This window comes from Vidua chalybeata, chromosome 7 (assembly GCF_026979565.1).
Source record: "Vidua chalybeata isolate OUT-0048 chromosome 7, bVidCha1 merged haplotype, whole genome shotgun sequence".
NCBI classification, from domain to species: domain Eukaryota; kingdom Metazoa; phylum Chordata; class Aves; order Passeriformes; family Viduidae; genus Vidua; species Vidua chalybeata.
Window position 1 is genome coordinate 38014742 of NC_071536.1, and position 24253 is coordinate 38038994.

A 24253-nucleotide genomic window follows, 5' to 3' on the forward strand; every position below is an offset into this window, starting at 1 on the left:
AGAGCTTCTCTGGGGGATTGGACTGGACACAGCTCTGTCAGCAGCAGAGAGCCCCCAGAAAGGGGGGAGTAAATGGGAGAGGGAACGAGGAGCATTGTTGGGATGGGACACTGCTGCCAGGAGGACGTGGCAGGGGCTGGAATTGGAGGATCCTTAAGGGCTCTTCCAACCCAAACCACTCTGGGGTTCCAGGAATTCTCTGTCTGCCCCATGGGAGCCGCTGAGGTGAGCCTGGCCCCAGGAATCCCTGAGAGAGAGCCAGCAAGAATCCACGATGGTGGGCATGGTGCTGGAGCAGGAGAGGCCCTGCTGGTGTCACTTTGTCCAGAGAAGAGCCCTCAGTGAAGAGGTTTGCGTTTTCTGAGCTGTTTTTCAGATAAAATAGGAAATGCCAATTCCAGAGCTGTGTGGAGGGGCGTGGAAAAAGAATCCAGTTGTAAAAGAGGAAAGCCATGAGTGCTCTGTGACTTCCAGAGCTCCCACCAGGGCTGGTGGAACTCAGGGAGGAGTTTTTCCTTCATTTTTTTCCCGCTGGCCATGATGGATTACTTCTTTTCCAGCATGCAGCAAGATAATAACAGGAAGAACTTGTGGTGTTCAGACAGTTCTGGTAACTGGGCAGCAGTGTCCTGTTCATTCTGGAATAACCTTGGGATAATGCAGTCAGAATTGCATCCTGACCTAAGAAAGGGAGGTTTCAGATAAAAGAGGAAGTTTCAGGAGATTGGGATGAGATCTTTCCTCCAGGGAAAGTGGCAGAATAGCTTGAAGTTCTTCCAAGATACAAGTAGGATCAGAATCTTTGGGAATGCTGCGAGGAGGTTTGCACACAGCACAGTGCTCATGGAACAGCTCGTGTTTCACAGCTGCTTTGGTGGGATAAACTTCCAGCTGGACACTGGGAAAGCAGGGAAAAGTCAGGGAGCTCTCAGCAGACAGAGCTGGTGTTGGTCACCAAAATCTGTCATCTTGGGGCTGAGGGGGGATTGATTGGAGATCGAGTGATCCCTGCACGAGGTGTTGGGACCTTGAGGACTGGCTTCCCACTGCCAGAGGGCAGGGGTGGATGGGAGACTGGGAATTGGGAATTCCTGGCTGGGCTGGAATTCCCAGAGCAGCTGGGGCTGCCCCTGGATCCCTGGCAGTGCCCAAGGCCTGGCTGGACAGGGATTGGAGCAGCCTGGGATAGGGGAAGGTTTTCTCCAAGTGATTAAAAAGGATTTTGCGTTGGTGCATGCAGCTGCTCTCCTGACCCTTCTCCTTCCTCTCCATGCTCCTGCTGAGCAGAAACCCTGCAACTTCAGATGGATGTGCAACTAAAATTCAGACTTCCCACTGAATGTTTAAGGCGTCTTTTTATACTGATATAAAATATCAGTTGATATAAATATCAAGATCCATTTAAATCTATTTTAATTGCCTGCATAAATGATCCACTTAGGAGTAGAATGTATTCTGAATCTCTATTGATTAATATGTGTGCAGTGCATGTGTTTTCTGGGTAAACACAGAAAAGTGGCTGATGTTTATTCCTGCCTCTTTTCCAGGAAAGATTCCAAGTGAAGAATCCTCCACACACTTACATCCAGAAGCTGAAGGGATATCTGGACCCAGCAGTGACCAGGAAGGTGAGGAGCATCCTGTTTCCTCCTGCCTGTCCTTCGTTCCTCAGCCAGGATGGTCCTGGGGTCCAGGTTCCTTCCTGCCTTTGTGCAAATACCCTGGAAAGTTCCAGGGAGAAGCAGAGAGAAATTGGGAATTTGCTGCAGTTTTCCAGCTGGGGAAGGAGAGCAGATGTTGGGAAGCCAAGGACCATCTGACAGGGAGCACAGCTTGTTTTAATAACGTTGGCTTCAGTAAATAATGTGACAGATTGTCTCTGAGCTGGGCTCTAGGCCTGGCTTTGGCCAGACCCCTGTCTGATGGCCCTTTGCTCACCCCTGAGAAGGGGTGTCCAAGTTTTGAGTCCTTTTCTCTGGGAATTTGCCTGGCACAGGCTCAGTGCAGCTGAGTGCACTGTTCATGGTGGTCAGCTCCACCCATGGTGGTCAGCTTCATCCATGGAGATCAGATCCATCCATGGTGGTCAGCTCCATCCACAGTGGTCAGCTCCACCCATGGTCACAGCTCCCATCCATGGTGGTCAGCTCCATCCATGGGGATCAAATCCATCCATGGGGATCAGCTCCATCCATGGAGATCAGCTCCATCCATGGTGACAATTCCCATCCACGGTGATCACCTCCCAACCACAGGGATCAGCTCCCAGCCATGGGGATCATCTCTCTCTATGGTGACAGCTCCATCCATAGGGATCAGCTCCATCCATGGTGACAATTCCCATCCATGGTGATCACCCCTGTTCATAGCGATCAGCTCCATCCATGGTGACAATTCCCATCCATCGTGACAATTCCCATCCATGGTGGTCACCTCTATCCATGGAGATCATCTCCATCCATGGGGATCATCTCCATCGATGCTGACAGCTCCATCCATGCTGACAGCATGGTGACAATTCCCATCCACGGTGACAATTCCCATCCATGGTGACAATTCCCATCCATGGTGACAGCTCCATCCATGGCGATCAGCTCCATCCATGGAGATCAGTTCCTTCCATGGTGACATCTCCATCCATGGTGATCACCTCCCATTCTTGGGGATCACCTCTATCTGTGCTGACAGCTCCATCCATGGTGACAATCCCCATCCACGGTGATCAGCCCCCGTCCATAGGGATCAGCTCCATCCATGGGGATCATCTCTATCCATAGGGATCAGCTCCATCCATGGGGATCAGCTTCATCCATGGGGATCAGCTCTATCTGTGCTGACAGCTCCATCCATGGCCATTCATGGTGATCACCTCCCATCCATAGGGATCAGCTCCCATCCATAGGGATCAGCTCCATCCATGGTGACAGCTCCATCCATGGGGATCAGCTCCATCCATGGTGACAATTTCCATCCATCGTGACAATTCCCATCCATGGTGGTCACCTCTGTCCATGGAGATCAGCTCCATCCATGGGGATCATCTCCATCCATGCTGACAGCATGATGACAATTCCCATCCACGGTGACAATTCCCATCCATGGTGACAGCTCCATCCATGGGGATCAGCTCCATCCATGGAGATCAGTTCCTTCCATGGTGACAATTCCCATCCATGGTGATCACCCCCATCCATGGGGATCAGCTCCATCCATGGTGACAGCTCCATCCATGGTGACAATTCCCATCCATGGCTATCCATAGGGGTCACCTCCCATCCATGGTGACATCCACAAGAGCCTCTGAAGCCCACCCAGAACCACAGCAGAGCCCAGCAGCTCCTGCCCTGGGCTGGCTGTGCCTCATGCCCAGCAATCCCCGCTCCGGGGTCATTCCCTGTGGAGAACACGGACCCTGCCCCGTGCTCCCCGTGCTCCCAGCCCAGGGCAGAGAGGCCTTGGGACAGCTCTGCTCTTGTGGGAGCCTCCAGCCAGGAGTAGGGAGGCATTTCCTAGGAGCCCCTGAGGTTTCCCAGCCCGGTGAGCGGGGTCTTTGTGTTTTTCCTCCTACAGGGTTTTGGAGGTTGTTCCGAGTTTGGCTCCGCTCCGTGGGCTCACATTGGAGCCTTTCTTTATCCGGGGCTGCCGTGACAAATGACAAACCCAAAGGGCCTAAAAACAGCTGCCCTGAGTTCCTGTCTGTTGTTGGCTCGTTCCGGATCCCCCGCAGCCTTTCCTCAGCCCCGGCTGAGGCGGGAAGGTTTCCACAGGGATGGGAGGGCTCATCCCACTGGGATTCCTGCTGCCACTGAGGTGGTGGCACTGGTTTTGCAGCCTGGCCTCCAGCCTGTGCCACTCTCACATGCAGGAATTCCTTCCCAGTATCCCACCTGAGCCTGCCCTTATCCCTCTGGCCTTGCTCAGGGGTGAGAATGTGCCAAAGCAGCTGCTCCACTGGGATTTCTCCAGGTGTTTCAGCACCTTCCCATGGGCAGGGAGAAGAGGATCCTCCAACCCAGATGGGATGGAGGTGCCCCCACTGGCTCTCTGCCACCTCGTTTTCTAAAGCACAGGGGCTCTGCAACCTTCCAGAGAAAGCTGGATGTTAAACCAAAGCTTGGCTTGGAAAGAAATGTTTATTTATCTCCAGGCTTTTAATTTCCTTAATCCTGGAAGCTCCCGTTCCTGGGAACAGAAGGGGTTTCTCCACACGTGTTCCTGTTGACTGCTGGGCTGTTGTTGCTGCATTCCTGGGGATTTAGAGGAGTTCTCAGTTTCCCCCATGTTTTCTTCATTCCCTCTGTGCTGGGTGAGATGTTGTATATTTTTTAATAGAGCCTAATTGTTATTTTTGCTGCTCATTCCATTGCAGAAATTCAGGAGACGAGTCCAGGAGTCGACTCAGGTGCTCCGAGAACTGGAAATTTCCTTGAGGACAAACCACATTGGGTGAGAATTTTTAATGCCTCTGGTTCAATTTGTATTTTTAAATTATTATTTATTATTTTAATCAATTTTATTTTTATTCATTTTAGTTCTAAATTGAATTTATTTATTAATTTATTATTTAGTAATTTATTTTTAAATTCTAAAGGTGTCTGTCTTTGAGAGTATACCCCTTTGCATGTCAATAAGTGATGCCACTTGATTGCTAATTAAAGCCTGATGGGCTTAGTTAAGGGGAGCTGGGCATCTCAGGAGAATAATTCAGCTTTAATCCTTTCCTGATGGATTCATCCACATTTTCCTGAGGGCTAAGGAAAGGTTGGAGTCAGCTCCTGCTCAGTCAGAGCACAGGGAGTGAAGCTGTGTCCAGAATAAATATATATAAATTTGTATATATATTTAATAAATTCATAAAGTATAAATTTAAAATTTAAATAAATTATTTTTAATAAATAATAGCTTCTGGAAAATTTATATTAATTTATTAAATTTTTAAATTTTAAATTTAACTATCAATTTATGTATCACCCCCACTGCTGTCTTACAGCTTTAACATGGAGCCTGGCTGGGAACAACAGCACCAGGATTTATCCACAGAGCAGCAAATCCCAAATTGCTGCAGTAGAATTGCCAGAGGTTTTGTTTTTATCACAGTTCAGGTTTTTTTTATCAGACATCCCTTTCCCATCCTCCTTCCCACCAATTTCACCTTCCTGTGGGGCCAGAGGCTGGTGCAGCCCTGGGGCACCAGCCAGGGAGCTTTTCCAGGTTTTCTCCAGCTCCATTCCATCGTTTTTTTTTTGGGGATTCTGCTGTGATTTTGGGGGGAATGGGGGTGTTCTAAGCTGTGGGAGGAATTGCAGTCCCAGTGTGGGGATGGGAACCATCCCAAAAACTCCTCCCACAGCCCTGCCAGGTGTTCCCTCCTTTCCCAACACGAGGGATTCCCCACCAGATGCTCCTGGATTTGGGATGAGCAGGAGGAACCTGGGTGCTGCCCCAGGGCAATAAAAGAGGGGACAGCACCAGTGATCATTTCTCTGGGGCCCCTGGCTGAGGGATTCTTTCCAAAACACATTTTCCAAAACACCAGGCTGGTTATTTTTGCGGGGAAATGATAAAGAATGTCCCTCCTGAAGATCAGAATAAGTCAGAGGTGATGAATTCCCACTCCCTCCCTGGATTCCCTCATTCCAGTGGCACCCAGCCACTCCCAGGGGATTTGCTGCCCCAGTTGGGGTGCAGAGAAGAGCTGGGGCTGTGCTGAGGTTCCTTTCCCCTCTGGCTTTGCCCTTAAATTGATGGATTTTCAAATTTTTTCTTGGCCTTTTCAAAGCTCTGGAACATAACAGGCCTTGCTGAATTACTTTGCAAAACCCAGGGGCCAGAATTCATTGTGACAGGTGAACACCTTTAAAAAAAAAGAGGCAGAATTGCTGTTAAATGTACACCCAGGGTATCCATCCGAGATTCTTTTCCTGCTTTTACAGCCTGCTGGAAATGAGGATGAGATAGAAACTGAGCCAAGTCCCTGTGTCAGGAGTTGACCTTCACAGTGCTGCAAAAACAAAACCCCTCATTTCAGTTCATTTGGAAAGGCATCTAAAGGACTCTTTAAAGTCCTCTAAATCATTTTGAAAACCCTTTTCTTCCTGAATGAGACCCAGAGTGCTGCAGTGGCTCTGTCTCCAGTTTTTCTGAGAATTCCAGGGAATCCCAAAGCCCCAGCACGGCTCTGATGTCTGGTGTTTCTCTCACAGATGGGTCAGGGAGTTCCTGAATGAAGAGAACAAAGGCCTGGATGTCCTGGTGGAATACCTGTCCTTTGCCCAGTATGCAGTCACGTAAGTGAGACATTCCTGGGATTTCCTGCCAGGAAATTCATGGATATTAGGGAATATTCCTACATTCCAAAGGGGTGGAGCATTGAGCAGGCTGCCCAGGGCAGTGGTGGGGTCCCAATCCCTGGAATTGTTCAAAAAGTGGTTTGGAGGGCATAGAAGTGTTCAGTGGTTCTGGTCTTTTCCAGCCTCAATAATTCCATGATTCTGTGGGCCTGAGAGCAGAGGAAATCTTGATGTGAGTCTGGAATTATTTCATCACAGCAGACAAAAAAAAAAAAAAAAAAAAAAAAACAACAAAAAACAAAAAACCCCCTGAATTTAAACCTTGAGATTATTCATATATTTTATCTTTGGTCACTGAGCATCTTAGGGGTGGAAAACCCATCCCACAATGTGTGGAAAGACGCAGGGTTCCTTGAAAATAAGTTTGCAGTTGGTGTCCCAGCCCAGGGCTTTGTATTCCTGCAGTGTTCAAAGGGATTCCCAGCCCCAGGCACTGCTCCCGAGGCTCCTGGCAGCCAGGGCTGGGGTGCTGGGCAGCAGATGTGCTGCAGCACAACTCAGGAGCAATTCCAGGGGCGTTCTGGGAGTTGGGAAGACTGGAAGCAACAGGGGTTTTTTTTTCTGACATCTGGGACGCTGGGATCAGATTGAGTTGTTTGGGTCCTAAATCCTGAGATGGGCTCTGAAAAACCAGTGGGGAAAATCAACTTTCAGTGGGGATCTTCAGCTGAGACCTCGTTTTATGATCATGGAATCAGCCCAGACTGGTTTGGGTTGGGAGGGACCTTAAAGCCCATCCCTGCCGTGGCCAGGGAGCCTTGCACTACCCCAGGGTGCTCCAAACCCCATCCAAGCTGGCTGTGGATAATTCCAGGCATGGGGAATTAATCCACATTCATTCAGGATATCGTAGCAGATTTTTTTTTTCCTATAAAAATGAAAGAGAAGCCTTAGGTTAAAGATAGTTTTGGAACAGAAACTCAAGCTGGGGAGAGCCGATAATTTATTTTTAGCAGGGCTGCCATCAGATTTACGTCCGTCACTGCCCAGAAAAGAGATTTGTGGTGGGGTTGCAGGAAAATTTATGAGGGAAAATCCTATGGTTTCAAATGTTACCCACTGGAAAAAACCATGCACAGCAAAAAGAAATGTTTGTACAAAGTCTTTCTTCCTAAATTTGTACAAATGTACGCAAGGAGCTCGCTGGGTTTTTCCCCTCTCGCACGGGGAACATGAGTAACAACCTCAGGAGCTGGAAGGGGAACAAGCAATTCCTGCTTGGAATAGCATGACAAATGGGCAAAGAGTCAGAAATCAGGGAATCTGGGGGGACTGTGGTGATATTTCAGTGTGCTGGGAGGTTTGTGGGGCCGAGCTGGGATGGAGGAAACCAAAGTGGTACTTGCACAGCTGATTTATGGAGATCCACTGGCGAGAGCTCCCAGGATTCCCAGCTTTTCCTTCCAGGCAGGGCTATTCCCCAGGAAGCGGCCAGTGTTGGATTTATTTTATGTTGAAGAAGCTGTTGGATGCTGTTTGGATGTGTCCCTGAGGGACTCAAAGCCCTGTGCATGTGGCACTTGGGGACAAGAGCCACTGGTGGCCTTGGCAAGGCTGGGAATGGTTGAATTCCATGGTCTTGGAGGGCTTTCCCAACCTGAATGAACCTGCTGGGGAATTTCCTTCCCCGTGTGGAGCTCATCCTGTTTCCCTGGACTTTTCCGTGTCCCTCCAGCACCGCAACTCTCCTTTTCCATCATTATTCCACCTGCTGGGATCACAGAACCCTGGAATGGTTTGGGTGGGAAGGGACCTTCCCAGTGCTGGGGGATCAGTTGGATTTGATGGTTTTGGAGAGGCTTTTCCTTTGCTTTTGTCCCGTTTGGCTTTGTCCATGATGCTGTGATTCCACCAAAACCAGCAGCGGGAAGGAAAACTCCGCGCGTGCCTCTCTCCCGCCTAACCCGGCCTCGGAATTCCCGTTTCCTTGCAGGTTTGACTTTGAAAGCCTGGAGAACAGCGTGGAGAGCTCCATGGACAAGTCCAAGCCCTGGAGCCGCTCCATCGAGGACCTGCACAGGGGCAGCAATCTGCCCTCTCCCGTTGGGAACAGCATCTCCCGCTCCGGCAGGCACTCCACGCTCCGGTACGGAATCCTGGGGGATTGGCACGGTGGGACAGCTTTTCCCACGAGGATCTCCCTCATCTGCCCTCTGATCCCAGTGTGGCACATGAAGGAATTGGTGGTTTGAGGTGGAAGGAACCTCTCGGGGCAGGAATCACTTCCAAGGGCGGGATGAGCTGAGGACGTTGCCTCGTGCAGAGGAAGCCATTCCTCCTCTCCAAAGTGTCGCTCAACATTCCCGTGGACCCATGGAAGCTGGGGCTCCCATCCCGTGCCCTCTCTCTTCCAGCAGCACGTTCCTTCCGTGCTGCCATGAGCGGGATATGGGATTCTTTGGGATATCGGATTCTTTGGGATATTGGATTCCTTGGAATATGGGGTTCTTTGGGATATCGGATTCTTTGGGATATTGGATTCTTGGGATATGGGGTTCTTTGGGATATTGGATTCCTTGGAATATGGGGTTCTTTGGGATATCGGATTCTTTGGGATATTGGATTCTTGGGATATGGGGTTCTTTGGGATATCAGATTCTTTGGGATATCGGATTCTTTGGGATATTGGATTCTTTGGGATATTGGATTCTTTGAAATATTGGATTCTTTGGGATATTGGATTCTTGGGATATTGGATTCTTTGGGATATCGGATTCTTTAGGATATCGGATTCTTTGGGATATCGGATTCTTTGGGATACTGGATTCTTTGGAGAGGCCACTTCCCTCCCCCAAACCTGCTGTCACCCTCTCACCACTCCACGCTTGACTACCAAGTCTCTCCTTCCCAACATTCCTTTTTTTTTTTTTAGTTTGGTTTATGGAAAAGGCAGGATCACTTTCCAGAACTGGTTGACAGTCACCTCCCTTCCATTCCTTGGATGTCCCACTCCAACCACCGCCCTCAGCTCCCACCACTGTCACTCAGGATGCAGCTCAGAGTGCTGGATCCTTCGGGATTTTTTTTTTTTTTTTGGCTTTTATGGAGTTTTGCTCCATAATCCTGTGAGCATAGCAGAGTCCAAAAGTGGAGTCACTTCCAGCCTTTCCCTTCCAGCAGGGGTGGTTTTGGTGTGCCAGGCAGTGACCTTGGCCCTGGGGTACCTGGAAAATTTAATTCCCAGCCCTCAGGCAGTGCAGAGGAGGAGAGCTCTGGGGAAGAAATCCAGCTGTGGAGTGCGGCAGGATCACCTGGCCAGTCAATTTAGGGGTTTTTTTAGTGGTTTTGGTGTTCTTTGCTCCTGAATTGCTCCGCCAGAAGTGGCGGAGCCCGAGCTGGCAGGAGGTGCTGTGTCCTCGGGAGGAGTGCTTGGGATTAGGAATGCCTAACTCAGGAATACCTTACATGTCTCTCACATTGTTTCTCTTCATTTCCTTCCACCCTTTCCCCTTTCTCACATCTCCCCGTGTTCCTCACCTGCCTGAATCTCCGTTTCAACGTCTCCTCCGTTCCCCTTTCCCCGCTCCAACGCTCTTCCCCCGTCCTCCCACCTCTCCCCTCCTTCCCCGTGCTCTCATCCCCCTCTCCCACGCCATCAGACTGGTTTCTCTGCCCGACCACCTTGAGCTCAAACGCTGCCACAGCTGCTTGGCAGCCGCCTGCCCCTGGAGCAGCTTCCCTTTGCGCTCCGCCGACGGCGCTGCCGCCCGCAAAACCCCGTAAGTGCCACTGGAAGGTTTCCCCTGGGGGCACGGAGCCCCCGGGGCCAGCGCTGCTGCCCTGCCATGGGATAACGTGGTGGCCACACGGACTGGGAGAAGGGACACCCAGGAGAAGGGACCCGGGCTGCAGCACGTGGGGCTGGCACGTTGTCATTGCGGGATTTTGGCGGAGAGAGGGAAACAGCTGGCACGGAAGCGAGAGCGGAGTTCTCCTTATCTTGTGGTGCAAATAGTCGTGTTTGATACCTCAGCTTAGAGCTTTTAGTCCTTGTCTCTCTTATTTCCCCTTTTCGTTATAAATAGAGGCTTTGCTCACGGGCGAAACAGCCGCGGAAACGGGACCTGACAGAGTTTTCCAGCCAAAATTTTCCTCCTGCCCGCAGAGCCATCTTAGTACTGGGGCAGCGTTTTTGGATTGGGTTTTGGAGGGTTTTTTTTCCTTAAATCCGTGTTTTAAAATCCGTATTTTTAAATATTCTTTTAAATGGGTATTTTTTAAAACAGTGTATTTTAAAAAAATATGTGTTTCTTTAAAGGTCTCTTTTTAAAAGCATGTTTTTTCAGTAGCTGGGGATTATGTGTGTTCAAAAAAACATGAAAGCTAAAGGTACGTGAGAGATTTTTAAGAAGGGAGAGGTTTTTTATAATATTTGAATTGTAATTTTTATGATTAGTAAATACTGGTGAACTGAAGGAGAAACCTTTCCTCAGAACAAGGCAGGTGCTCAGCTGAGGAGGGGGTACAGGGAGGTTTTTTTTGGGCAAAACCAGGAGGTTCTGCCTCATCTCTGGGTGATAAATGAGATTTTTTTTTTTTTGGGATGTGTGGACACCCAGGCTGTGCAGAAATTCCTGGAATGGTGGAAACCGTGCGGTGGGAGGAAGGAACCCCAGAATCCCAGCCTGGCTTGGGTTGGAAGGGTTTGAACTCATCCCATTCCATGGGCAGCGACACCTCCCACTCCCCCATCCCAGCTGGGCTGAAAGCTTTGGAGGAGAAAGGAGAAGGCTGAGAAGATCTTGCCAGGATAATGCAAAATTCGGGAGCTGGCCTGGGTGGGCAGAGCTCTGTCCATGCTCCAGGACCTTCCCTCCCTCATTCCAGCCCCTGCTCCTCTCAGCAGTGCTAAAGCTGCCAATTCCCTGCTCCCTGTTTCCCTGGCAACTGAGAGGGTTTTTTTTTTTTTTCCTAAAGACGAGGCACAGGGATTTGGGAAACCGACACCAAAATGAGGGCAGGAGGATGAAAAAGGGGGGAAGAGCCTTTGGGAATTTCGTTGCTGCTTTTTTGGGAGAAGGAGCTTTACTGGGAGCCAGGCTCTGCTGTCGGATAAATATTAATGCAGGGTTTGCAGTGTCCCAGCCCATTAGAAATTCCCTTTCTTCTGAGCAAAATACTGGAGTTTTCATGTGGCTTGAACTGAGGAACTTCAGTGTCGAGTCTGTGAGGAGAGAATGATCCAGGCAAAGCCAGAAATGGGCTTTGATAATTGGGCTTAAATTTGACACGGTTTTGGGAGCTGCAGTCACCGACTTTGGGCTTTGCCAGTGACACTCAGGGGCCTGGGGGAGTCGTCCTTTGGTCAGATACTTCCTAATTTACCAGAACATCTTTGTGAGCTGCTCCAGGAGATGACAGAAACCCCAAACTGCTGGGATGAGCCAAAACCTTCCTTTCTGAAGGAAATTTTTTGCTGTCAGCTGATACAAACCCCACAGTTTCCAACCCACCACCAGCAAAATCGCAGGGATGGAACCCAAAACCCACCCAGCCCTGATGAACTTCAGCTTCTCATCTCTGTGAGACCCACCCTGGGCTGCTCTCCTGGGAGCCAGGGGAGAACAGAGGATATTTTTTAGCAGCTAAAAGGTGAAAATGATGGGAGAAAGCAGATGTGATTTGTATTAAATCAGGGTATTCAAAGTCTGCACCAGTGGCACGTCCTGGAATTCCAGGAGAGTTTGGAATCTAATTCCAACCTTCCTCCTACTATCCCAGGCTGCTCCAAGCCCTGTCCAGCCTGGCCTTGGGCACTGCCAGGGATCCAGGGGCAGCCCCAGCTGCTCTGGGAATTCCAGCCCAGCCAGGAATTCCCAATTCCCAATCTCCCAGCCATCCCTGCCCTCTGGCAGTGGGAGCCATTCCCTGGCTCCTGTCCCTCCATCCCTTGTCCCCAGTCCCTCTCCAGCTCTCCTGGAGCCCCTTCAGGCCCTGCAAGGGGCTCTGAGCTCTGCCTGGAGCCTTCCCTTCTCCAGGGGAACATTCCCAGGGCTCTGAGCTCTGCCTGGAGCCTTCCCTTCTCCAGGGGAACATTCCCAGGGCTCTGAGCTCTGCCTGGAGCCTTCCCTTCTCCAGGGGAACATTCCCAGGGCTCTGAGCTCTGCCTGGAGCCTTCCCTTCTCCAGGGGAACATTCCCAGGGCTCTGAGCTCTGCCTGGAGCCTTCCCTTCTCCAGGGGAACATTCCCAGGGCTCTGAGCTCTGCCTGGAGCCTTCCCTTCTCCAGGGGAACATTCCCAGCTCTCCCAGGCTGGCTCCAGAGGGGCTCCAGCCCTGGGAGCAGCTCCATGGCCCTAAAATATAAAAATAAATGATGGAATTATTCTTTAACAGAAACGTTTCTCCATCAGATCTGATCTGGGTGATAAAAAGAACCTCAGACTCTGTGTTCCAGCCCAGGATCAGCCTTGGCTCTGCTGGTTGTTGGTGTTCCCATGATGCTGTTGAAATCCCGCTCTCTTCCTCATCCTCCTCACCCCAAATCTCTGGATCAGCTCCCTCCCCACTTGTGCCACCCCCTTGCAGACCCTTCCCCTCTGCAGGAGCTTCCACAGGCTCAGCTTTTCAGCTCCTGCTCCTCTGCAGGGGAAAGGTTTTGTCGTTCCCCCTGCAAGGAGGGGCCGTGGAAATGAAAGAGGAACCATCTGACTTTAATTAGCAGGATAAATATCCTGGGGGTGACATCATCTGGGACCTGCAGCAGACAGGAAATCAAACCCAACGAGTCCTCCAGCTGCTGGGCCAGGCCTCGGGGAGCCAGGAGTGAAGGAAAAGCAGGAGAAGCTCAGCCACCCCTTCCCTGGCTGGTGGAGCACAAGGGGAGGTGTCGGGGCTGCCACCAGCCTGCCCCACCTTGGGGAGCAAACAAATCCATCAGGGAGCCTTGGGATGGCTGCAGACACAGGGAAAAGCACCCCCAGCCTCAATTCCTGGGGCTGGGCCACGTTCTGCAGCTCCTGTACCAAAAATCCTCCTTAATGCTTGGTTCTGGTGGCTCTGTGAAGGAGTCACATCTGCTGAGGGGACGGGCTGGGAGGCCAGGGCAGAATTCCCTCTGTCCTGAGGGGCTGCCTGGGCACAGGAGCTCTCCAGGGATGCTCCAAGGCCAGGTCCCACCTGGGCTGTGCCCAGAGCAAGGCACTGGGACAAGGGGCAGGAACTGAGCCCGGGAAATTCCACCTGGACAGGAGCAGAACTTCCCTGGGCACTGCCCAAGCCCTGAGTGGAGACTCCTCCCTGGGGATATTCCAGAATCATCTGGAATGAGCACATCCCATCCCACCCTGCCATGGCAGGGACACCTCCCACCATCCCAGTGCTCCAGCCTGGCCCTGGGCACTGCCAGGGATCCAGGGCAGCCCCAGCTGCTCTGGGAATTCCAGCCCAGCCAGGAATTCCCAATTCCCAATCTCCCAGCCATCCCTGCCCTCTGGCAGTGGGAGCCATTCCCTGGCTCCTGTCCCTCCATCCCTTGTCCCCAGTCCCTCTCCAGCTCTCCTGGAGCCCCTTCAGGCCCTGCAAGGGGCTCTGAGCTCTGCCTGGAGCCTTCCCTTCTCCAGGGGAACATTCCCAGGGCTCTGAGCTCTGCCTGGAGCCTTCCCTTCTCCAGGGGAACATTCCCAGGGCTCTGAGCTCTGCCTGGAGCCTTCCCTTCTCCAGGGGAACATTCCCAGGGATTACTCTGAGCTCTGCCTGGAGCCTTCCCTTCTCCAGGGGAACATTCCCAGGGCTCTGAGCTCTGCCTGGAGCCTTCCCTTCTCCAGGGGAACATTCCCAGGGATTGCTCTGAGCTCTGCCTGGAGCCTTCCCTTCTCCAGGGGAACATTCCCAGGGATTGCTCTGAGCTCTGCCTGGAGCCTTCCCTTCCCCAGGGGAACATTCCCAGGGCTCTGAGCTCTGCCTGGAGCCTTCCCTTCCCCAGGGGAACATTCCCAGCTCTCCCAGTTTGGCCTGGAAAGGTGTGGAGAGGTTTAGGAGGGACATCTCAGCTTGGGAAGGTTCCATCCAAGTGGTTGGACCCAGGCTGAAATTCCAGCAGATCAGTCCCAGTGCTTCCCAATTGTGTTTTTCCAAGCCCCTGGAAATACCAAAATCTGGATTTATGGTCATTTTTATTGTTTATTCCTCCCATTTCTTACAGCCAACAGAACTGGTGGATGCTTCAATTCTGAAATTTAGGGATTCACCAGGCACCAAGGAAATTATTTTTCTTGCAACGATGGCATGATAAAAATCTCATTAATCTGATTTAAAATGTATGGAAAGTAATTCTGCAGCCCTTCATAATTTATATCTGAGATAAACCAGTGTAGGAACCATCTCTGTGGGACTAAAAATACTTTATTTTTTAATTTTTTTTTCACATTTGGTGGGATGAATGCGTGGGATTGGCAGGTCTGGGGTGGTGCAGGCAGCACTGGAGGTGCTCCCACACTTCCCAGTTCAGATTCCCACTTTGGGGTCACTCAGCTCCTGTTGTGACTGGGGAATGGGACAGGAGGGGAATGTGGGATCCAAGGGGATGTGGGACAGCCCCATTCCCACCAGGAGCATCCCAAATATCCAGGTGCAGGTGCAGAGCTTGGGGCTGGCAGCCTTCTCCTGTGCTGCTCCCAAAATTGAGCTCCAGTGCTCCAACCCCTCCAGACTAACAGCTAAATATAATATAACTAAACTCCCTTATAATACATTGCTTTATAAATTTACATTTATTTTATAATTATTTTAATTAATATTTAATAGTACATGTTTATCATTTAATATATTTACATTATTTAATCTATTTATTACATACACTTTATACATTAGTTAATATGGAGTGCTGATCCCAAACTGGGTCACATTTCCCAAAATCCTGCAGTGCCCTGAGCTGATGGATTCATTCATATTTATGGATGGGAAAAAAAAAAAAAAAAAAGGAAAAAAAAACCTCCTTTGATAAAATTCTGCTTTGGATTTGGGGATTCCTTTCATCTCAGCCGGGAAGGAAAAGCCCAGGGGAGGGATTGTGGAAAGCTGGGAACTGTGGGCAGGGTGGGCACAGGGAGCACCCAGCCCTGGTGTGGGACCTTGTTCCTCTTGGTCTGTGCATTTAAAAAGGAGGAATTTGCAGGGATGAGCTGGGAAGTCACAATAAACCGGTGTGCTAGTCCCTGGTTTTGGGGATTTAAACTGGGAATTTTCAGGGATTCACAAAAACTGGTTTGGTATTCCGTGTCCTTACCTTTTTTGTGGATTTAAACAGGGAATTTGTAGGCATGAGCCAAGAAATATAAAGAACTGGTGTGCTACTCCCTGTTCCTGCTTTTATTGTGGATTTTAACAGGGAATTTTCAGGGATGATCCAGGGAGTCACAATAAACCAGTGTGGTATTCCCTGTTCCTGCTTTTATCATGGATTTAAACTGGGAATTTTCAGGGATGAGTTGGGAAATCACAACAAACCAGTGTGCTATTCCCTGTTCCTGCTTTTATTGTGGATTTAAACCAGGAATTTTCAGGGATGAGCCAGGAATTCACAATAAACCAGTGTGGTATTCCCTGTTCCTGCTTTTATTGTGGATTTTAACAGGGACTTTGCAGGGATGAGCTGGGAAATCACAATAAACCAATGTGGTATTCCCTGTTCCTGCTTTTTTTGTGGATTTAAATAGGGAATTTTTAGGGATGGGCCAAGAAGTATAAAAAACTGGTGTGCTATTCCTTGTTCCTCCTTTTATCGTGGATTTTAACAGGGAATTTTCAGGGATGAGCTGGGAAATCACAATAAACCAGTGTGCTACTCCCTGTTCCTGTTTTTTTTGTGGATTTAAACTGGGAATTTTCAGGGATGAGCTGGGAAATCACAATAAACCAGTGTGGTATTCCCCATCCTTGCTTTTTTTTGTGGATTTAAACTGGGAATTTTCAGGGATGATCCAGGGAGTCACAATAAACCAGTGTTATATTCCGTGTTCCTGCTTTTATTGTGGATTTAAACTGGGAATTTTCAGGGATGAGCTGGGAATTCACAATAAACCAGTGTGGTATTCCCTGTTCCTGCTTTTTTCTGGATTTAAACCAGGAATTTTCAGAGATGAGCTGGGAAATCACAATAAACTGGTGTGATATTCCCTGTTCCTGCTTTTTTGTGGATTTAAACTGGGAATTTTCAGGGATGAGCCAGGAATTCACCACAAACCAGTGTGCTACTCCCTGTCCCAGTTTTACTGGGAATATTCCCTGTCACCTGTGCTGGCAGGAAGGGCTGAGGTGCAGCTCGTGGGGATTTTTATCCCTGCCAGGACCTTCTCCTCCTTTATTTCCACCCAGTGTTTCCTGCTTGTCCTTTATGTCCCCCTGTTCTTCTGAGAGTTCTGAAGTTCTTCCGAAAGTCCCTGTGCCTTCTGACATTTACCTACCTCAGCTGAGTTTTCTCACGCACGTTCACGTAAATAATGATTGGTTTGCAATTCTTCTTTGTGGGAGGAGAGAATTGATGGGCAGTGTGGAGAGGTGGCAGTTCCACCCTCCAATCCACTGCCATTTTTAAAATTATTATTATTATTATTATTATTATTATTATTATTATTATTATTATTATTACTATTGTTATTGTTGTTATTATTATATTATATTACATTATATTATATTACATTATATTATATTACATTATATTATATTACATTATATTACATTACATTTTATAACATTATATATTATATTATATTATATTATATTATATTATATTATATTATATTATATTATATTATATTATATTATATTATATTACATTACATTACGTTATATTATATTATATTATATTATATTATATTATATTATATTATAGATACAATATTATATATTGTATACAATATACAATATTATATATTGTATACATTATACATTATACAATATTGTATACAATATACAATATTTTATACAATACACAGTATTATATATTGTATACAATATACAATTTATATTGTTTATTATTATTATTTTATATAAATAGGATATAATATTGTAAATAATAGAAGGATCAATATAATAATAATAATAATAATAACAATAATAACAATAATAACAATAAATGATAATAATAAAAATATGATATATTGTATATACAATGGAGTCAGAAAACAAAGCTGCCCTTTTTAGTTTTTTTTCTTTCCTTTGCCATCCAGCCTGCTCCTGTGAGTGGTTCCGCGTGGCAGCTCTGGAGAGCTCCTCGTGCTCAGCCAGCGGAGGGCCATTGTCCCTCCTTTGTGTCACTGCCCTGAGCAGCGCTGTGAGCGATGAGAAATGGGATTTGTGTTGTTTTTTTTCCCTGCAGGTACAACACGCTGCCGAGCCGGAGAACGCTGAAGAACTCGCGCTTGGTGAGCAAAAAGGACGATGTGCACGTGTGCATCATGTGCCTGCGGGCCATCATGAACTACCAGGTCACTGCCTGCAATCTTCTGCCTCGGGGGAAGGGGGGAGCGAAGGGGCCAGGGGGGATTGGTGGGAAAACGGGTGCAAATATTGGAATTCCCATAGGATGGCAATGAGGGAGACACAAGGCGGGTTTAGGGGAAGGGCAGTAAGAGCCTGGCCGTGTTGGGCCAGCTCCTGTTCATTAGGTGTGCAGCTAATTAGCTTTGAATTAGGCTGGAGTTTACTTATAATATTATATATATATATATATATATACATATATAATATAATGTAATGTAATATAATATAATATAATGTAATGTAATGTAATGTAATGTAATATCATTTTACACAAGGCGGGTTTAGGGAAAGGGCAGTAAGAGCCTGGCCGTGTTGGGCCAGCTCCTGTTCATTAGGTGTGCAGCTAATTAGCTTTGAATTAGGCTGGAGTTTACTTATAATATAAAATATATATATATATATATACATATATAATATAATATAATATAATATAATATAATATAATATAATATAATATAATGTAATGTAATGTAATGTAATGTAATGTAATGTAATGTAATATAATATAATATAATATAATATAATATAATATAATATAATATAATATAATATAATATAATGTAATATCATTTTACACAACGCGGGTTTAGGGAAAGGGCAGTAAGAGCCTGGACGTGTTGGGCCAGCTCCTGTTCATTAGGTGTGCAGCTAATTAGCTTTGAATTAGTCTGGAGTTTACTTGTGTTATTATAAGTTATTATTATAAGTTGTTATTATTTTATATAATTTATATATATAAATATATATATAATTTATATAAAATATATAATTTTATATTATTTTATATAAATAGAATATAATATTGTAAATAATTGAAGTATATATAATATAATATAATATAATATAACATAACATAACATAACATAACATAACATAACATAACATAACATAACATAACATAATATAATATAATATAATATAATATAATATAATATAATATAATATAATATAATATATAACAATCGGTTCTATGTATATTTAATATATAATATAATTTTACACAACACGGGTTTAGGGAAAGGGCAGTAAGAGCCTGGATGTGTTGGGCCAGCTCCTGTTCATTAGGTGTGCAGCTAATTAGGTTCTAATTAGTCTGGAGTTTACTTGTGTTATTGTAAGTTGTAAAGGAAATAATATGTTGTTATTATTTTATATAAATAGAATATAATATTGTAAATAATTGAAGTATATATAATATAATATAATATAATATAATATAATATAATATAATATAATATAATATAATATAATATAATATAATATAATACGATCGATTCTATGTATATTTAATATATAATATAATTTCACGTAAATATAAAATTTATATAAATTTAATCTTAATATTTATGTTTCTATAAATAGTATATGTGTAAATATATTCTTTATTATACTTATATTAGTATATAATAATATATTTAATAATATATAATACAATATATAATAATTATATAATTATTATAATACATTAATATATAATTATTATAAAATATAATTATTATGTTTTTATAGTATAATATATATTTATATAAATATAAATAATATATTTATATCAATATATTTCTATAAATATATAATAATATACTGTTAATATCCATAAAATAGATAAAGATAATAAACTATAAAGTTATATGATAATTATTAAATAATATTAAAGATTATATTTCATTTTTAAATAATAATTATGAATATATTAAGTAATATATTGACTACTATATGAAATGCATAATAAGTATATTAAATGATACAAATACATTAAATAACAAATATTTACTCTTTAATACTAATTAATTACATAATAACCACAGAATGAATTATAAGTTATAAAATATTATTCTAAAGGGATTTAGTTCTGTTACATTTCGTTTTTAGTCTGGAGTTGAGTGGTAAATAGGGATTTTTGGAGAAGGTGGAAAATCCCAGTTCCCCTTGTGTGTGCCCATGGCAGAGCCCTTGGGGTCGCTGGCACTGACTCCTTCCCAAGCTCATCCTGTTCTCCCGTGGGATGCTGGGAGCCTCAGGAATTTGGGATTTTCTGCTAGGGGCAGGAAAAGCCCTGCTGGACACCTTGCTGAGCAGCTGGCAGGGATTTGTGGCTGCTCTGCTCCCGGGGCCATGCGGGAACAATCCTGCAGTGGGAATTCCAGAGGAATTCTCTCTGGGCTTCGGAGAGCAGAGCCAGCTGTGCTCCTGCAGGGACTGCAAATTCCAGCTGGGACAATAAATGAGGCGCAGTCAAACAGGGACTGGAGGAGAGGGAACGAGCAGAAGGGTTGGGGGTGGTGTAGGGGCAGCTCTTGGACCCTTTTTTTGTTGCTGAAGTGGCCAAAGGCAGCACTTCCAAACGCTGCTGATGGCAGGGAATTGTAAAACCGTGGAATACCCGGGGCTGGAAGCTGTGATGGACGGTGGGAGGGTGAAATACTCCGCTTTTAAATTCCACGAGGTTCTGTTTGGCTGGAAGCACGGGGAGGAGCTGTCAGGGAGGTGGGATCAGTGGGATTTTGGGGTCAGACTGAGGCAGGATTGTCCCTCCTCTTTCCAGTACGGATTCAACATGGTCATGTCCCACCCTCACGCCGTTAACGAGATCGCACTGAGTCTGAACAACAAGAACCCCAGGTAGGCTCCTCTTGCTCCTAGGGGTGAGCAAGCAGGTGAGTAAAGAGGGCTTGGAAGCGACTTCCAGAGGGGGATGTGGAGGAGAAACCAGGCTTTGCTCTGGATCAGATGGAATCTGGAATGGTGCAGATCAATGAGCAGCGCCTGTCTGGTTTCAGAAGCTGCTGGTTCTCCAGCTCTAACTGTGGCTTCAGGCTGAAGGAGGGGGGCTTAGGTGGGACATTGGGAAGGAATTCCTGGCTGGGATGGAATTCCCAGAGAAGCTGTGGCTGGCCCTGGATCCCTGGAAGTGTCCAAGGCTAGCCTGGGATAGCAGAAGGTGTCCCTGCCCGTGGCAGGCGGTGGCACTGGATCATCTTTAAGCTCCTTCCCACCAAAACCATTCTGGAATTTTGGGATTCAGCTGAAATTTGGCTGCTGGAGCCCTTCTGCTCTGTTGCAGTGCAGGGAAACCCCAATGGCAATGAGCAGCTTCACGTGGGATTTTCCTGAAGAGAGGGAGAATCTTCTTTATCCAAGATCCTTAGCTTGGAATTCCTCTGGGAGAGGCTTTCACTTCTCTTCTGGGTCAGGTTGCAGCCACAGCCAGGATCTGCAATTCCTCAGTGGAGCTGCTGGTGATTCCATGCCCCTCCTGTCCCACACATCCCTGTGATCCCTCCTCCAGCAGATCCTGGAGTTCTGAACCTTGGCAGGTCAAACCTGGCAGTGACAAGGAGATGTTCCCAAGGGAAGGGGGATGAGCTGATAACCTCACTGGATGTGGATTCCCAGCCCGGACTGAGGCTGGGAGCAGGAGCAGGAATCTTGTCCTGAGGGAAGCAGCTTCTTCCTGCTTTCTTTTATTCAGCCCCAAGTCAGCAAGCCAAGAATAAATGGGAAGTTTATTGGTTTTATAATTTTTAAAATAATTTTTATTATCTTTTTTTTAATCATCATTTTTTTATCATCATTTTTATCATTTCCCAGTGCCTGGAAATCAGGGGAGAACCCAAGTTTTCACTTTTGGAAGAAGTGGGTTATTTCTATTTTGGTGGATAAAAAACCTGCTTTGAAATGTGACTGGAATAATCTGGGGACTAACCCCTGCTCAGAACCCAAACTGTGTTTGTTTTAGCCCCGTGGGAGCTGTTGGAGAGCCCTGAGGTTTGGGAGCCCAGGGTGGGAAGCAGCAGCTCCAGGGAATTCTGCTCGCCCCAGAGGCGTGGGCAGCACTGGAGACTCCAATCCCAGAGATCTCCATCCCCTCCCCTCAGAGGGAATATTCCAGCAAATCCCCACCACAGCTCCTTGATCCTGAAAAACCCTGCAAGTTCTTCTTGTGGCAGGAGGAAAAAGAAAAAAAAAAAAACAAAAAACCGAACCCTTGGGGAGGCAGAATTGAACATTCCATTTAAAATTTCCTAGGGAAGTGACCATTTTTTCTGGTTTCCAAAGATAACCTTGACCCTTTGAGAGCCCACAAGGTATTTCTTGTTCTGTAACATCTGCTTTGAGTCGCTGCTTGAGCATGGGACTAATTTTTTTCTGTGTGTGCATGGTTTGCCTCTGCTCAGAGCTCAGCTGCCCCAGAAAGTCTTTTGTTTTCCAGGAATCCTGGAAGGAAATACTGTGGATTATTTCCATGAGGGTTACACCGAGTTTGCTGCATGTTTTTCCCTCAGTGATCTCGTTTTCTCTCTGCTTCACTGCTGAAAATCAGCTCAAATTCCTGATTTTTAAGGAGAAGGATGTGCTCCAACAGCCTGTGTTCCTGCAGTGAATTGTGTGTGTGTGTGTGGGGCGGGCTATAAATACAAATTATCACAGAGAATAATTCAGATTTGTGTCAGGGAAACTGCAGATTGGAATGTTAAGCTCTTCCATTAAAACCTGGCCTCCGGGGAAGGTGGCTGGGGGTGCTCCTTTGGGTGTGTGCAGGGAATTCCCTGGGAGCAGCCTTGCCTTTGCCAGAGCTCCTCCGGTGCCTTTTCGTTTTGAGTTCCCCACTGGGGATTTCAATCCCTGCATGGTTTGAGAAGCTTTAAAAACTGAGGCGGGGGCGGGGGGGGGAGTGGTGGGGGGAAGCTGCATGATCCCAGGAGAGGCAAAATTCCCACTGATAAACACCCACGGGCTGAGGCTGCAGCTCCCACCTTGCCCCTCTAGCAGGGAGCAGATTCACCTGGGCTTGGGTTTAAACAGCTGGGAAAAGTGAGATTAATCCGGGCCTGTAGAAGGGAGGAGATGGGCCAGGTGCTGTCGCTGAGGGTGTCCCTGTTGCTCTCTCCACAGGACAAAGGCCCTGGTCCTGGAACTCCTGGCAGCAGTTTGCCTGGTCCGAGGGGGCCACGAGATCATTTTGTCCGCGTTTGATAACTTCAAGGAGGTTTGTGGAGCTGCTTCAGCAAATTTGGCTGTCCCCCCACTTCTCTTAGGATTGATTGGAGGCTGCTCATCCTGAATTCCCTGCAGGAAGGGGTTTTTTTTCTCCCCTGGAGCACCCTGGTGTCCATTCCGTGGTCTCCATGTTTATGCAGAAGAGCTGGAATTCCAACAGTTCCAGCAGCTTTTATTCCCAGCACCGCCCAGGACAATGGGGTATCCCATTGCTGGAATGGGATATCCCATAAAAACCAGCAGCAAAATAAATGCTCCTCAACACAGAACAATCCAAACAAACTTCTTAAAAAAACAATTTCAAAAAGTTCTGAAAACAACAAATCAAAAACTCAAAAAAACCCTCACAGCTCTCACGTGTAACCCCTCAACAAAAGAATTCCACAAATATAATAACAACAAAACCAAAAAAACATATTTCAAGCATAAAAAATTTAAACAGGTAACAAAATATTACCCAAAATCTACAAAAAATACACAAACACTAAATAATTAACCCAAAATAATAATAATAAAAAAAAACCACTATACAAATCAGTACAATTCCAAATATAAATGAAAGCTTTTTACCATAAAAGGTGTTTCCCAACAAGTAAAACCATCATATAAAAATACAAATATTAAGAATAATTCAACAGCCGGAAATAATAATAATTCAAATTACTGGAATAATGTTATCCATCTTTTCCATATTTATGCAAAAGAGTTGTAATTCCAACAATTCCAGCACCTGCCAGGGCAGGCAAACTGCTGGAGTGGGATATCCCAGCTTATCTCAACCTTGTCTCAAATAATAAAAACCTGCAACAAAATAAATGCTCCTCAACACAGAACAATCCAAACAAACTTCTTAAAAAAACAATTTTAAAAAGTTCTGAAAACAACAAATCAAAAACTCAAAAAAACCCTCGCGGCTCTCCATGTAAGCCCTCAACAAAAGAATTCCACAAATATAATAACAACAAAGCCAAAAAAAACATATTTCAAGCATAAAAAATTTAAACAGGTAACAAAATATTACCCAAAATCTACAAAAAATACACAAACACCAAATCATTAACCCAAAAAAAACCACTATACAAATCAGTACTATTCCAAATATAAATAAAAGCCTTTTATCATAAAAGGTGCTTTGCAACATATAAAATACAAATATTAATAATAATTATTATTATAATATTAATAATAATTCAACTACTGGAAATAATAATAATTCAAATTACTGGAATAATATTATCCATCTTTTCCATATTTATGCAAAAGAGTTGTAATTCCAACAATTCCAGCACCTCCCAGGGCAAACTGCTGGAGTGGGATATCCCAGCCGAGCTGGAAAATTTCCAAAGAACTGGAAATAATAATTTAATTCAAATGCTGCTGGAAGGGGATATCCCAGCCGAGCTCCCCCAGCAGCATTCCCAGCCC

General features: G+C 46.0%; 1 protein-coding gene across 8 annotated transcripts in view; it reads left to right on the forward strand.

The window, feature by feature from the left end:
- FMNL2 (formin like 2) overlaps positions 1-24253 on the forward strand; it is a 126189-nt gene that overhangs the window by 78708 nt on the left and 23228 nt on the right. For all 8 annotated transcript variants that reach the window (XM_053947764.1, XM_053947760.1, XM_053947763.1 and 5 more), the window contains exons 3-9: positions 1548-1628; positions 4370-4446; positions 6204-6287; positions 8284-8436; positions 17667-17775; positions 20373-20449; positions 22724-22817. In XM_053947764.1, coding sequence (XP_053803739.1) covers positions 1548-1628; positions 4370-4446; positions 6204-6287; positions 8284-8436; positions 17667-17775; positions 20373-20449; positions 22724-22817 — 675 coding nt within the window. The remainder of the gene's footprint in view (positions 1-1547; positions 1629-4369; positions 4447-6203; positions 6288-8283; positions 8437-17666; positions 17776-20372; positions 20450-22723; positions 22818-24253) is intronic.